The 14,862-nt window shown below is 38.9% G+C and overlaps 3 protein-coding genes across 5 annotated transcripts in view; 2 read left to right on the plus strand and 1 right to left on the minus strand.

Moving 5' to 3' along the window:
• The window catches only part of LOC137969504 (leukocyte receptor cluster member 8-like), a 74,074-nt gene extending 65,248 nt beyond the window's left edge, over window positions 1-8,826 (minus strand). For 2 of the 3 annotated variants that reach the window (XM_068815788.1, XM_068815786.1), the window contains exons 1-2: window positions 8,676-8,823; window positions 3,787-4,126 (exon numbers count right to left, since the gene is read on the minus strand). In XM_068815788.1, the coding sequence (XP_068671889.1) occupies window positions 3,787-4,126; window positions 8,676-8,722 (387 nt within the window). In that variant the 5' untranslated portion in view covers window positions 8,723-8,823. Of the gene's footprint in view, window positions 1-3,786; window positions 4,127-8,675 lie in introns of all 3 variants that reach the window. The other variant, XM_068815787.1, reaches the window with a different exon arrangement.
• LOC137969505 (piggyBac transposable element-derived protein 4-like) lies at window positions 1,155-3,397 on the plus strand. The gene has a single exon (XM_068815789.1). It carries the CDS (start codon window positions 1,210-1,212, stop codon window positions 2,887-2,889), a length of 1,680 nt encoding a protein of 559 aa, XP_068671890.1. The 5' UTR covers window positions 1,155-1,209; the 3' UTR covers window positions 2,890-3,397.
• An 85-nt stretch (window positions 8,827-8,911) lies between the features above and the next one.
• Window positions 8,912-14,862, plus strand: part of LOC137969506 (uncharacterized) — a 10,167-nt gene continuing 4,216 nt past the window's right edge. The window contains exons 1-2 of the mRNA XM_068815790.1: window positions 8,912-8,979; window positions 14,743-14,862. The exon at window positions 14,743-14,862 is cut by the window's right edge and continues 101 nt beyond it. Of these exons, the coding sequence (XP_068671891.1) occupies window positions 14,760-14,862 (103 nt within the window). The 5' untranslated portion in view covers window positions 8,912-8,979; window positions 14,743-14,759. The remainder of the gene's footprint in view (window positions 8,980-14,742) is intronic.

Genomic DNA, 14,862 nt, shown 5'->3' on the forward strand with positions numbered 1-14,862 from the left:
GTAATGCCACTGCCTTACCAGGCAACCTCACTTTATTTAAAACAACCAAACGTGATTTACCAATATGACCAATAATGCGATGGAAGAACCATTGAAAAAATTCAGGACTTCGTAAATTTGAGATTGCTTGCTCGAGGCATTACAGTACATTATATTCTCTTTGCTTAAAATCAACGATCGATAACATTTATTATCAGGGTAAAGAAAGCTTCAGGTTTTAACTTTTAAGTCAAGCGTAGCATGTTGAAGTCGATTGTGAAGAGAGCTGTTTTATGAATGATTGCAACAGATTATTCCTTGATCCTTTGAGGAAACAAGCAACGGGAACTGTGTGCATATTTCGTGAACAGAACTACTCACACTTGATATCCAACTCGCTTTTTCAACGCATGTACAACACAAAAGTGCACTTTGCTTGTCTAATTTATTTCTCGAGAGATCAGTCAAGCATCAAGCTCATTATTTTTCTCGACTTGAAACTTGAAAGACTCAACTCGCAAGTTGTGAAACTCGACTCGAGACTCGATTCTCGAAATTTTCGAGGATCGAGAATCAAGTCTCAAGTCGAGTTTCGCGACTCGCGAGTGACTGTCAACTTACCTTTGAGCGGTACTGTAAGTTAACTGTAATGATAAAATTGACAATTTTACTTTTAAGGAAATCAAAAAACAACTTATTACCAAAGAATATTTTAAAGACTTTCTCTTCGACAGCTCAAATGCCTCCACTTCTCCAATTACAGTTGAGATAGCGATTACGTATATTTTTAGAATTTAAGGTATTAGATAATGCTTTGTCCTTAGCTTAGTATTGTTATATTTAATATTTAACATGTAATGTTATGTATTTTATATTTAATACTTAATATGTATCGATACACAATAATTAATGTATTTATTATTTTTATGTATTTTTAACTCATATTTCTAGGTCTTAGATTAATTTATACCCTTTCACTACTGGAGCGGCCAAAAGCGGCCAACCGGAAATAGCTTTGAGTTCCTAAAGCAGCCAAAAGCGGCCAAGAGAGCATGACTATTTTTGCTTGTCCCTCCCCGGCCCAGAGATAGTTTTATTGTCCTGCATTGTTCTCCTTTTGTTAAAGGACATATTGACCAATCAAATCCACACAACTGCGCATAAGTTTTGTTAACCTGTGTATGGTGGGGAGCAGCCAAATCTTGATCATAGCTTCGGCTTGAGAGAGAAATGGCGGAACCTCTGATTGTAAGCGCTGAGGAATTTCACGATATTTTTGGTAGTTCTGATGAAGAAAATAATGCAGCAGATTTCAATGGGTCAGATATTGATGTTCAGGAATTGGATAGTGATATAGAGGAAGATGAAAATGAAAGCGAAAGCGACAACGACTCGAATGCGAGTGACACTATCGAGTGGTCAGATGAACTCGAGGATTTTGATATCGAAGAGTTTAGCGGCCAACAAGCCATAAAATTTAACGTTCCTGAAAATGTGTCTCCTAACGATTTCTTTAGTCAACTCTTTGGAGATTCAGTTATTGATACGATCGTGACGGAGACGAATCGATATGCTCGGCAAAAGCTAGCAGACACGCCACGTCTTCAAAAGTGGAAGGACATAACAAATCGCGAACTGAAGGCTTATTTCGGTATATGCATTATTATGGGCATAAACAACCTTCCGCGAATTGCCATGTACTGGTCAACCGACCCATTTATTGGTAATTCAGGCATCCAGAGCGTGATGACGAAAAACCGCTTTGAAGAAGTTAGCCAGTATCTTCACTTCGTCGACTCCAGCAAGGAACCCGCACGTGGCGATGCAAATTACGATAAACTCTTCAAGATTCGCCCGATCCTTTCCATCGTTTTGGATAATATTCAAAACGCATATGAGCCCTCCAAAAATCTGTCCGTAGATGAGGCGATGATTGCTTTTAAAGGACGGCTTTCGTTCCGTCAGTATATGCCCGCAAAGCCAACAAAATATGGAATAAAAGTTTGGATGGCTGCCGATTCCCAAAATGGCTACGTCTGCAATTATGCTGTTTACCTCAGCCAAGAAGGTCAAGCTCGTCTACATGGCCTTGGCTACGACGTAGTTATGAAAATGGCAACACCATTTCTTAACAAATACAGACATATTTTTTTCGACAATTTTTTTACGAGCACAAATTTGATGGAACATTTGCTTGCTCAAAACACATACGCTTGTGGAACTGTTCGGTGCAACCGGAAAGACTTGCCGCCGTGTTCAAAGAACAAGCTTAAGCAAGGCGAGAGAGTCAGTGCCCAGCGAAACCAACTCGTTTTTACGAAATGGCATGATAAGAGAGATATATCTTTCTTATCAACCAATGTTTTGCCAAGTGAGCCTGCCCGTGTTGTTCAACGACGAAGGAACGGCCGTGATCTCGATATTGAGAAGCCTCGTGTGGCAGACGTTTACACCTCTTACATGGGAGGTGTTGACCGAGCCGATCAACTTCGTTCTTTTTATTTCACGGGTTATTCTAGCCGCAAATGGTACCGCTACATTTTTTGGTTTTTATTTAACCTAGCCGTTTGTAACGCTTTTGTTTTGGAGTCATTTCATCGCACCACTCGCGGTCAGACAAAGCGAGCAATGATCAATTTTAGGCTTGATCTCGCAAAGCAACTGATCAGTGATTTCTCGCAACAACAAAGAAAACGAAGGTCCCAAGAGCCTCAACAACATTCCGTCGCCAGAGAAGCCCATGTTTCTGTCCATGTGGAAGGAAGGAAGCGAAAGTGTGTCCAATGCAGCAAAGCCGGGCGAAGGACGCCCAAAGGTTACAAAGTGGAAACACGCTTCGAGTGCAGTCTGTGTAAAGTTGCACTTTGCCGAACGCCCTGTCACAATTTGTATCATGACCAGACCGAGTGACTCACTTTTGACTCATTCTTGCGATAAGTTTCCTTTCTATTGATTACACTGTATTTCATATGTAAATTTCTGGTGGAAAGCAACTGGCTGAGAACAGTTGGATCACAATTTAAGAAATATGACCAATCGCAATGTGTATAGCAATGGCGGCAAATTTGAATTTTTTTACGTGTCCTCACTTTCGATGTAAATTGCATTGGTATTAAATTGATTTGTACATACTTATTATAAATCAAGTAAAACAAGTCCTCAGCTTTATTTCTCTGGTCTTTATTTAGCTTTAATTGCCCCCTGAATCTACTGAGCATATATATTTTGATTTGGGTTTGAAATCACCATGGCAGGCTAATTATGTAATAGGAACAGGGAGGTTGGGCCTCATTTGCATATAGTAGTGAAAGGGTTAAATACTTGTACACACGACCCCACAAGCTTGGCAGCTTTACATGTAACTCTTATCATGTATAAATTAAGGCTTTATGTTATGTTAATTACATGTGTACATGTATACTTACGGTATGTACATGTATGTAATAGCCTCTTTTCAATTTATGTGTAAAGGCACATAGATATGCAGCTGTACATGTATTGCAGATACATGTATATGGGGGTTTGAATGCAAAGCAGGGAGACAGAATACAGGAAATAAGGATACATGTAATGTGTAAACATAACCAGTGTTAAAGCAAACATCAAACTGAAGGGCTTAAAGAGCAAGACAACGTTGTTCGAATGTAATTGAACTCTTCATAATTTTAGTTACATGTATGACTCACTTGTAGACAATACATGTAGGATGACCCTTAGGGTACCCTGGAACTTGAAAACAACCCTCTGTATGAGCTGTCACAATATTTCACTGTTTGATATATGTAACATACAGTCCAACAAACTAACCGGAGGTGCTGGTCCACTTGGCTGGGGTGGAGGCATCATGTATGCTGATCCATAGCCTGGATATTGAAAGGGATAAGCATACCCATTCCACTGCTGTAAATACTGATGTTGATAATATGGATGATATGCCAGCACTTGCTGTTGATTGTTTGTTGAAGGGCTGTTAATATTGGTGTTGTTTTTTAAACTAGGTTTTGCTAGGGATTTGTTCACATTTTGATTGCTAACTTTCGCTAGGGCTTGACGTGCTCTCTCCCACTCTGGAGTCTCTCCTTGTTTTGGTCCATCATTTGATCCTGGCTTCTGGTTATTGTCAGCTGTTGCTTGATATTGACGAGACCTGCCATAACCAAGCATTAGTCAAAACACAGGAACACATTAATTTTTAATTTTCTTGACAGTTTTTGTAATTTATACTAAATACAGGATTTGCTGAAGCAAATACAGAAGATTGGCCTATATTACATCTGTACTTTTAGAAAGGCAAAGGACAGAATAGCTACAGTGCAGGGTTCGAACTAATCCAGTAACAATTTTGCGACAAGATAAAAGAATTTAGTCAGCGGTTTACCAAAACAAAATGTGAGACCCCAATACTTGTGTGTAAAGAAACCACTGAAATGGCGAATGATCGAAGGAATGGAGTTGTGCACGTAACGGTAAAGGTAAAGTCTGCTACGAGTCTAGAAGGCTCATCAGGCCAGCGCTTCTCTCCGGTTTCTATAGCATGAAGTGACTAGGAGTATTTTTACCCTCCCCCCCCCCCTTCCTGGATGGGATGCCAGTCCATTGCAGGGTTACCCCCAGCAATAGATTCACCGGTACCCATTTATACACCTGGGTGGAGAAAGGCACTGTGAGAGTAAAGTGTCTTGTCCAAGAACACAACACAATGTCCCCGGCCAGGACCCAAACCAGGGCCACTTGATCCGGAGTCAAGCGCACTAACCATGAGGCCACCGCGCCTCCCACACATAACATCGTAGCACGTGTGCATGTAACAACGCAGCTAAATTACGCTACAATTATGCTATCTTCAGATTGCAAGAAAATTCATGGTGTAAAACAAAATAATTTTGTCATTTCTTTATTTATTTTAGCAAAAGTACATGCAGCAGTTAAGTGGCAACTGCTAACCCTTTTGTTTCAAAAGAGCAAATTTGCGACTTCTCTAGATATTTTAATCCCAAAGGGAAAAAATACAGTCACAAATGTGACTGTATTGGTCACAATTTCAAGACCTGCAGTGGCTCACTACAGCACATGTAGTCAAAATATTTCATCAACTTACAGTTTTCAAACAGAAATGACAAAAAATTTTTTCAAGACATTTTAAGGACTTTAAAAGGACAAAATTAATAATTTGCACTGAGAGGTTATGCACTTTCCAAACATTTTCTAATGTTTTGAGGAAGAACCACAAAAACAGCACTGACTCATAGGGGCAAATCTTGACAGATTTAATGCTGTCAAATGCCAGATGATTTTACTCATCAATGAGGTTTGGGGGGGGGGGGGGGGAGAATGTTGTTGCTGGTACTGTAGGCAATGCCTCCACCTTCATGGTATTGAGCTACACAAAAGCAATTGCTTTCTCCTCACCACAATTTTTAACCAGGCTCAAAGTTTATTTTTGGCTTTGGGAGCACTTGTACTGTGCTACCAAGTGTATATTTCTAGAGCACATAATTTGCATAGCTTTGTAGTGATTTGTTATGAAGATTCCAGTTTTCCTTTGTACAGAACGGTGTAATTAAAAAAAAAATGAAATAATTACATCCTTACACAAGTTTTTACTGATTTATACATGTACGTAAACAATCCTGAGAAGTTCATGTTTTATCATAATAGTATTTTTATTTGTAAAGTTTTTTACTCAAACCACAAAATAAATTTATTTGTGATAACAGTCCTTTGTGCTTCTAGTGAAGTTCATGAAAACTGACCACCGCTTATGAGAATGCGATATTGAATTCTAAGAAGGTTTCCACTGTGCTTTTTTCTGTGGGTCGAGTTCATGCCTGAGAAGACAATATACACTGTATGTACATGTACACTCTGTTTCTTGTCAACGAAAGGAGTTACATGTATTTGTTGATGTTTGAGAAAGCTATCGAATTATTAAAAAATCACTGGCATTTTAGTGTGTATATCGTTTAGTTGAATACTTTATTTATCTATAAATTAAAATCTGAAAACTGGTTTTGCCGCACAATACATTAATTGAACTTTCTGGACATGGATTTTTGATTTCTGAAATCCGTAGTGATATCCGTTTTTGAATTTTAAGATAGATCAGTATATCTCAATCGAACGCACACTTAATTTCTGTACGGAATTACACATGTACACTCAATTTGCGTGTAAATGAGGTGCGTGTAAGGCTCGTGCAAATATTTACACTTGTTTTTAGCGCGTGTGTATTTCACGTGTAGTTTGCATGTAAATCCCCCATATTGCTTGCATTTTATGCACATGTAAGTGCTGCTATTCCTGCGGCCTGTACTGTACATGTATCGGTAAAGCCCCGGCTACATTGTTATAAAACATTGTTATAAAACATTTTTGTTGGATCAACAATGTTAGAATGTGTAGCATGCATGTTTTTTGTTGGAAGAATGTTTTGATTTCGATCAAACATGTTCTCCAACATACATGTACAACAAATGTTGAAGCATTTAGCCGCTCTTTCAACAATGTTGTATTGCAGAGACTTGTGACATGTTATATGCGTATCCAAGTGACATGTTCTTCTAATATTCTCGGTTTTCAGCTGACGTCATAACCTTATGCAAATTAGGTTTCCGCCATTCTGGTGCCCCTGATTATAGGGAAATGTATGACATTTTGAGCGCTCACATTCGAAGTCTTCAAATAATTCATCTTTCCAATGGATATTTCCCAAGAAAGCGACCCAAAATCACTCGACGGGGTACCAGTACTTTCATCCTACGCAAAAAAAACCTCGAAAGCCACGTTCGAGAGCGCTATTTGAAGAAGATTTTCTGTCGTTTGCGTAGACCCAGCGGCCATACGGAGCGATCAGTTTGGCTCCTCTAGAAGTCTCAGACTTGCTTTCCTAGTTAGTTTTAGAGACAAGCTACTATACAAACAAGCAGTTTAAGACCTTCAAAATTTTGAAAGCGTACAACCAGATGATTTCTGGTTTCTTTGCGTCCGTTTAAGCAAGGGAAGGAAATCGCGGGCAAGATTGTTGTTGTTTGCGGCGAAGGTGACTCGGAAGTTTGACACTCGGCGTCGACCTTATCTGTATCAGTTTCCAGTTGGATTTCTTTTAATACCTTCGCTAACTGCTATGGCCACCAGATGAGAAGAAAAGGCCTCCTCATTCCCTTTGTTTCGATGATTTCCCTCTTCTTCTGTCAAAGTACTTGGTCGATTAGAGTCTCAGTCCTTCACCTTGAGAAGGTGAGAAGCTTTTTTCCTTCGAAATTCGTCCGATTTTCTTCAAACTCAGTCAATTTGGGCGCTCCACCCCTCGCATTCGCCTGTCGAATTTCAGCGAAATCGAATAAAACGCCTCCGAGTTAGACATTTGCTAACCTGAGTATCACAAACGCCTGATACTCAGGTTAAATTCACCTTATTAAATATTCAAAACCGGAGCACCTCATTTGCATCGGGCATATTTAATGAGATGAATTTTCTCCGGGATGTTGTGGTTTAATCGGTCGAAATTGAGCACACTTGTTCGAGGGGTTCAAGCGCTTCGGTGGTGTGAATTGGGAAGACATCGGTGGAAACCCAGCCGAGAAACGCTTTATCGAAAAAAAAGCCAACTTTCGAAAAATTCTGACTCGCTCGCCTTTTACCCTAAAACCCTGAACCAACGCGTGCTAAATCGCTGCGAAAGCTTTACAGGATAAAACACAACTGTTCACAGCAAAAGCCGTTACTGGCAATCACCGCAAAAGCTTTAATTGCTAAACCTGTAAAGACAATTTCAGCAAAATAAGTCCAACCCCACACTTAAAGTTAAAATCTAACATTAAGCCGTGAGGCAATCGCTGCGAAAGCTTTTAAATTGTCCTTTGTTCGTTGTATCTGTCCCAGAGTAAGGCAGGCTTCCCAGAAACAAAGTCTTTCGATTTCGTGTCGTCTCGGCTTATCTGTGAAATCCACGCGTTTCGGCGATTTTCTGTTAGCTGTTTATAACTTTCACCGTTCTTATCAACAACGATAGGTATACGGAATAGACTAATACCTTCCTTGTTTCCAGATTTTACTCCACAGCCAGGTATTATACAGAGAACCATCGCACTACAACTCACTCACATCTCTCTCTACGTGTCTCTGTTTACGATTCGAGGGGCTCCACAATGGCGGTTAACGACGGTTGTCAAGGACTAAGGTCACGTGGGTGAAAACCAAGAATTGTTACATCGTATAGCCGGGGACTTAACAGATTACTGATCATGAAGGAGGAAGATACTGTATGTATTGTTGTGCCTCAATCCTGAGTTTACGAAAACATTGCCATTTTAGTGAATTGTAGAATTGTTGGTTCATAAATCAATGGAAATCAGCCATGCACCAAAAATAAAGATCTCAGGAAAAATGGCCCTTAGTTGTGTAGTTTAGCCCACGTTATTAACGTTGGCATGCATGTTAATTTGAGTTCTCCTTAATTAATCCAGCATAGCACTCAAGTAAAGTCCTAGGAAACGATACATGTACAATAGCTGACACAAGTCAAAAGCGACACAGGTGTTTTTAGAATCTTCCTTTTTCCTTTGCACCTTTGCACTGAATAGATAAGCTTACTATCTATATAGCTAACGAGAAAGGTATGAATAAAACAAAAAGTTCTAAAAATTCCACATTTTGAAGTCTTCGTGAAATGCCAATAATTTCAACCATGTACTCACCAATTTGCAGCAGCAGCTATATCCTTCGCATTCCAACTCGTTATCATGTCTCTTAAACCGTTAGAAAGCGCCTTAAATTGAAAAATATATCCAATTTCCTGGGAAAACAACGACGTTCGTTTCAACAACGACAACCCCAAATCACGTAAGAAAGGATAATTGCACAGAATATTGCATCTTGGGTAATCTCGCCCAGAGGGTGGATCAATTGCGTATCAACAATGAATCCCTACATTTGCACATGCGCAATGAAAGAGAAATTGCTATCTCGAGTATTCACTGCCGGTATTGACATTACGAAGCGGTGAGTTGCAATCTTTTACTTACATTGAATAACTCACTAACTTGTTTGAGACGGCTAGATTACCTTGCCGTACCAGTTAGTTATACTGGTTATAAATAATATTGGTTGAAAAACTTCCAACCATTACACATATCAAATAAGTACGTACATGTACTGTTTATAAACAATTATTGGATGAGGTTTTTGTGATATCCAGAATAATCAAGGTCGAGGTAAGGGTTATCAGCCGAAGCCGAAGGCTGAGGCTGATAACCCTTACCGAGACCTTGATTATTCTGGATATCACAAAAACCGAGTCTAATAATTGTTTTATTATACATTGAAGGAAAAAAAAATGGTCACGACAGTGAGTGGAACTGGTAATTTATTTGTCAATGAGTAAACCGTATACAAATCAGCGGCACATAATTCGATTGACAAAAAAAATTACGCATTAGACAATATGTGAAAAATTGAAAAAAAGCTTGATGAGAAAGTACGTAAATAGCATTAAATAAGTAACTGAAGAAAACAAACCTGGAAGTCATTTTTTTGCTTCTTCACTGACGGCAAGAAACACAAAGCGCTCGAACTTGACATGATTACCCTTAGAAATCATGCACTGCGGTCATACATGACATGATTACCCATGACCTTGGCTGACCTTGACATGATTAATGTATAATCTGCAGTTATGACGTCACGGGCGCTGATTTCGAAAATTCACTGTAGGCTTTCGGCCAATCAGGAAAGAGATAGTGAGCTCAATGTATAATAATGTTAATAATTATGTGCATGTATTCGTGTATATTATACTGTATATACACTAATGACAGTAAGGTTAACGTGGTTTAATAACTTGTTGAGTGAGACTGGGCTTTCTCCAGTTTATGTGCATACAGCTCCTTTAGTTTGAACTGAAATTTCATGGAGGCAGAATATGTGGACTTTATTAGAGTGTCAAGTGTATTTAGCCCTATGCATACTTGCCAACCCCCAGAGTACGAAAATCTGGAGACGTCTAGATAATGTTCGTCCGAAAATTTCCGAAGGCTTCCAAAGATCGCCAAAGATTTCCCGACGACTTCCGACAATTGCCAAAGATTTCCCGACGACTTCCGAAGATAACCGAGGGTGTAGAAGGATTTTTGACGACTTCAAAACCGGACTCACCAACTGTTTTTCGCCAAAAAAAAAATTGAATTTCTATTTAATCGGTTTTTAAGCAATTATACTCACTATTGTCAGTTGGGCGTGGGAAACTTGTCTGAATGGGTGAGATCTATCAAAGCCGTGTTCGAGTAATAATGAGTTTGAGTGAGTTTGCAGCCTGAATAGATCTTATCATGATGGTTTTGGAAGCCATCTTATCAATAATGAGAAGGCAAATACGTCTGAAATTAACAGTGTTTGTGTGGAAAAGTGATTTAAAATAGTTTTTACAAACTGCGCTTCTGAAAAATTCATGAATTGGAAACTTTAGGCACTAGAAAATCAGAAAAGTTTCCAATTCATTAATTTTTCAGAAGTAAAGTTTTATGGAAACTATTTGGCATGGTGACTTGCAGCTCTAACCCACTCAAATTTCAAAAGAACACCCATAAAAGTAGCTTACCTTGTGTGTTTGCAAATGGCTGGACGCCAGCTGGAGGAGTAATCTTCTCCACTTTCTGCAAAGCAAGGTTTTTCACCCCCTGAAAACCCTAGGGAAGGGCGCCTAAGAATTCCTTTTGAAGTGAATCGCAATCCACATTGGCCACCTTCGCTTTGATAGATCAGATGTAAACAGTGTGCGAAAACTGCGCCAATTTTCTATTATGTATTGTGCAATATGATTGGTTTATTTCTGACCAGTTACGATACTCGTTAAATATATATAAATTTGATTGCTCTCGCTTGTTTACATTTTCCGATCAAATAAAAGCACTAAATAAGAGCACTAAATTCACTTCTTGCCTTATTTTCTTTTCTGAAAATAACGAAATTAGTGAGAAAAAAAATGGACAAAAAGCCACGGTAGGTAGTTCCCAGGAGATTTGGTGGCTTAACCGGGAGACCGGGAGATTTGATGAAAAACTTGGAGACTCCCGGGAAAACCGGGAGAGTTGGCAGGTATGCCTATGGCACTTATTGGGGATGCTGTACAGAAATAGCGCATCAGATCAGGGATCACTTTAAGCAGAAATCATGCATTTTTATGCAAATAAAAAAAAATGCATCAATATTTTAATGCATCCCAGGATGCAATGCAATGACTTAAATTACTCACACAACTTGCTATTCTGTTGTTTGGGCGACATGCAAAAAAATAATAATAATAATAAATACTGAAGTACAGTGTAAAGTAGTGGTCGTCATATTGGATTTAGCCATGCAAAGGAGACTGGTGAAGATGACTAAACATGCGGGAATCTTAATTGAGCTCCCGCCATTTGTTTGCTCATTGATCGATTGAGAAATACAAGTGGATTGAAGTACAAAATGAGTGGTCTTACAGTTCAAAAACATGGAAGACGTTTTGTCCCGCCTTTGATGTTCCGCAACGACTGATAAGACCAAACGAGAAGAGATGTCAAATGTTTTCTTTTGGCCTTGCGCATGGTATTGGTGTTCAAGGCTGTTGCAATAAAATTATACGTAACGCTAAATAAAGCGCTGGATTTTAAGATGAAAACATTACTGTAATAATCTGAAAACAAAAATGGAAAGTAAATTTCATGTGCAATTAGCTGGTAAAAAGAAAGCTTCAAAGTATCTTTTACGGTCGTTTTTTGTGTGCCACAGCAACAAAATAAATTTCATTCATCAGCATGCCAATTTTAAGGCTCTACAAGGGTGCTGCCTACTGAAGAAAATTTTCTGGGAGCCCTTCGGGCTTCCAATTTTAAAAGTTAGTAGCCCGAGCGATTTTTTCAGGAGCCCGGAATTAATTAACCAAAGACCCCCTATCCCAACCCTCCCCCCCTTCCCACCGAAGTCAAGTGGTTTGATTTATTTATAATTATACGAGATGTAAAGGTGCCACAGAACATGATGACTTACCAAAAAACTGGTGTGTACCTTACAAAGCATTTCCGGGTATACATGACTTGTATTTGACCCAGAAATTTAAGTACACACTGAAATCGTAGCTAAGTTGTCACGTTTCGCGATTTTTAATCGTGTCAACTTTCTCTGATACGCACATGCTTTCTGACGGGCATCACTCGCAGCGATTTTAGTTTCATTTGGGATCAAGCTATTTCAGATATATTTTAATTCAATTCATAGTTTAGTCTTTCAACAGTTCATGTCGGAATTGTAAAAGTTCTTTGTTTGTTTGTTTATTATTTTTTCGCTCACACGTTTTAAGTGCATAAAGATCCAGGTATTTGGAGTTATATTAGGGAAGAACCTTCCGCGATTCGATCGTATCACGGAGATGCATGTTCAATGTATCACTGAAATGACTACGTAATTCCACCTTTACTTGACAAAAAAGTATTACTTACCTGTTGCGAGAGCTCCATTGGTGTTACCGTGCAAATAACCAAGTAAACCTTCAGCAATTAATGCGGGAAAAAGGAGATTCGCATGTGCAGCACGTTAAAATGTTTGGTATGTACTATGGTGCAGACATCACCAAAACATGAAATATTTTCTTTCAGCATTTAATTCAAGGTTAAGAAAATATTATACCATGTTTTACTAGTAGGCTCTTGAGAGCCGATGGGATGAACATTCCTTTGTCACGTAACTTTCCGCAAGTTTAACTTCCCTTTACGTATGTAAAATAATAAAAACAGAGGGAACGTATGATCAGGTCGGTTTTCCATATTTGGGAATCACAATGTAACCCAGGCTACGTGCCCTACCAGGAGGTAACGCTACGATGTAGCTTTTTTCATCGTTTAATCTCCTGCAAGAAAGTAAGGATGAATCACCTTGTGATAAGTTCGGCGGCCGTTCGGGCTACTCGTTCAGAAACTTGGTCACCTGCGCTCGCAAGTAAGGCGTCCCAGGCGACCGGGCGACCGTTAGGCAGCAACCTTGCACTACTGTATGTAATTGACAAGAGTTGGTTAGGAGCAAAAATAGGGGTTTTTTTTTTTTACGCCTTTTAAATGTTTTTAACCCATTCACACCTCAAACGCCCTAGGACGTCGCCCACTGACAAGTAAAATCTATTAAATCTCACTCTCAGGGGTCAATAGGTTAATAGTAAACAGAAACAGTGTTGCTTTACAAATTATTAAACATTGTGAACAGAATCAACCAATCATTGTGGTAGTGTCTGATATATCTCTTTGGATAATAAGCATCCAGATTTAAGCAATAGTTCCAGCCAGCACATCTTTTTTAGGAAAAAAATTAACAGGTTATTCCAAGCCTTGGTCAGTCTGATTAGGGAAAAACTTTGCCCTCAGTCTTGAGTACAGTTGTTCCCTATACTGACCTCCCGGCGGGTGAATATTAAACTTCTATTTAGTATAATTACATGGGTAATTAATGAAAATTGTGTGCAATGATTGGTTGCACTTGAGGTGATTATAATACACTTAATGTATGGTCCCGAGAGAAACTGTTCATTTTGTTTTCCCGAGAGTCCTGGTGTTCTTGGAGGAAACTTCAAGACTCAAGGGAAAACAAAACTAACTAGTTTCCCGACTAGGCGAGACATTAAGTGCTTTGTTATATATTTAGACTTTCCTTTCAACAGTCACAGCAAAACGCCTGAAGCAGGTAACAACTGTTGTTGATTATGGGTACGTGACCAAGAATCAACCAATCACAGTGCTTGTTTTGTTGAGTAAAAGTTTAGGAATATGACAATACAGGATAATCACCTACATGAAGGTTTTTGTTTTTTTTTTCAAAATGTCCATGAGCCATTTTGTCGAGGTGAAAGGCAAAGAAATTAATAATATTGTTTTAAAGAAAATGCATATTTTCAAGTAATCACTTAAGAAATTATTCTAAAACAATATTCACCTCAAGCTCGGTGAATAAATACATCTCATTCGATGGTTTAACATAATTACACTGTATAATACTTGCGGATATAATTTTTGCGAGTTGCGTATTTTTCCGAGCCCCACAGGGGCGAGGAAAAAATTAATACAAGCAATGAGCAAAATGTCTGCTAGTATTATATGTTAAACCATCGAATAAGACTCAGATTTATTATTCCACTACAAAAAAGGTGTTCTTTTGCTTCAATTTTATTTGGTAAGAGTGTTTGAAAAAAATATATCATCTTTCTGTCCTTCAGGGTGCATACAAACGATGTAAACAGCACAAAAAGTTATCCAAAGATCTTTATTTGATTGGACAAACAAAATGACGAGTGGCAAGCGATGACAAGCTCAATTCTAGATCTCAGGCTTTGCGTCGTGTTAAAAACAACTTCTTTCATTGAAAAACTCCCGTTCTGTCCGTATTTGCACTGTCCTAAACCAGTCAAACTGGGACACTACAGTGTATTACCGTCTCATATTTTGCGCGTTCTCCTGACCAAATATGGTAAAATGGCGTAATAGTGGAATAATAAAAACCTTTATTTACCGATATTCACCTCCCTCTTTGGCGAATAATAGGACATTTTCAACCAATCTCTAGAGACACCAATAACAATAGAGAAATGTACGACTTCTGGTGGATGAACAAAAGAAGCTAATGAGAGATCTTTTGTTTTCGTCCACCAGCATGGCGGCGATGACGTCACATGAAAATCTCCTATTGTTAAATGTCTTCTTTATGCTACAGAATAAGACAAACTCATGTACTGTGGTCTGACTTTTTCAGAAAGGCACACAAGGATCATGGGAGAAGAGGGTGTTAGTGAAAGCCCTAAGCTTGTCTTGAAAACTGCTCCATTTGATGCAAGGTTTCCTTACACCAATCAGACGAAAAACTGCTGGCAGA

This window comes from Montipora foliosa, chromosome 9, assembly GCF_036669935.1.
Source record: "Montipora foliosa isolate CH-2021 chromosome 9, ASM3666993v2, whole genome shotgun sequence".
NCBI classification, from domain to species: Eukaryota; Metazoa; Cnidaria; class Anthozoa; order Scleractinia; family Acroporidae; genus Montipora; species Montipora foliosa.

Bases quoted from the DNA above. Each gene is read 5' to 3' on its own strand.
- LOC137969505 (XM_068815789.1), top strand. From the start codon at position 1,210: ATGGCGGAACCTCTGATTGTAAGCGCTGAGGAATTTCACGATATTTTT.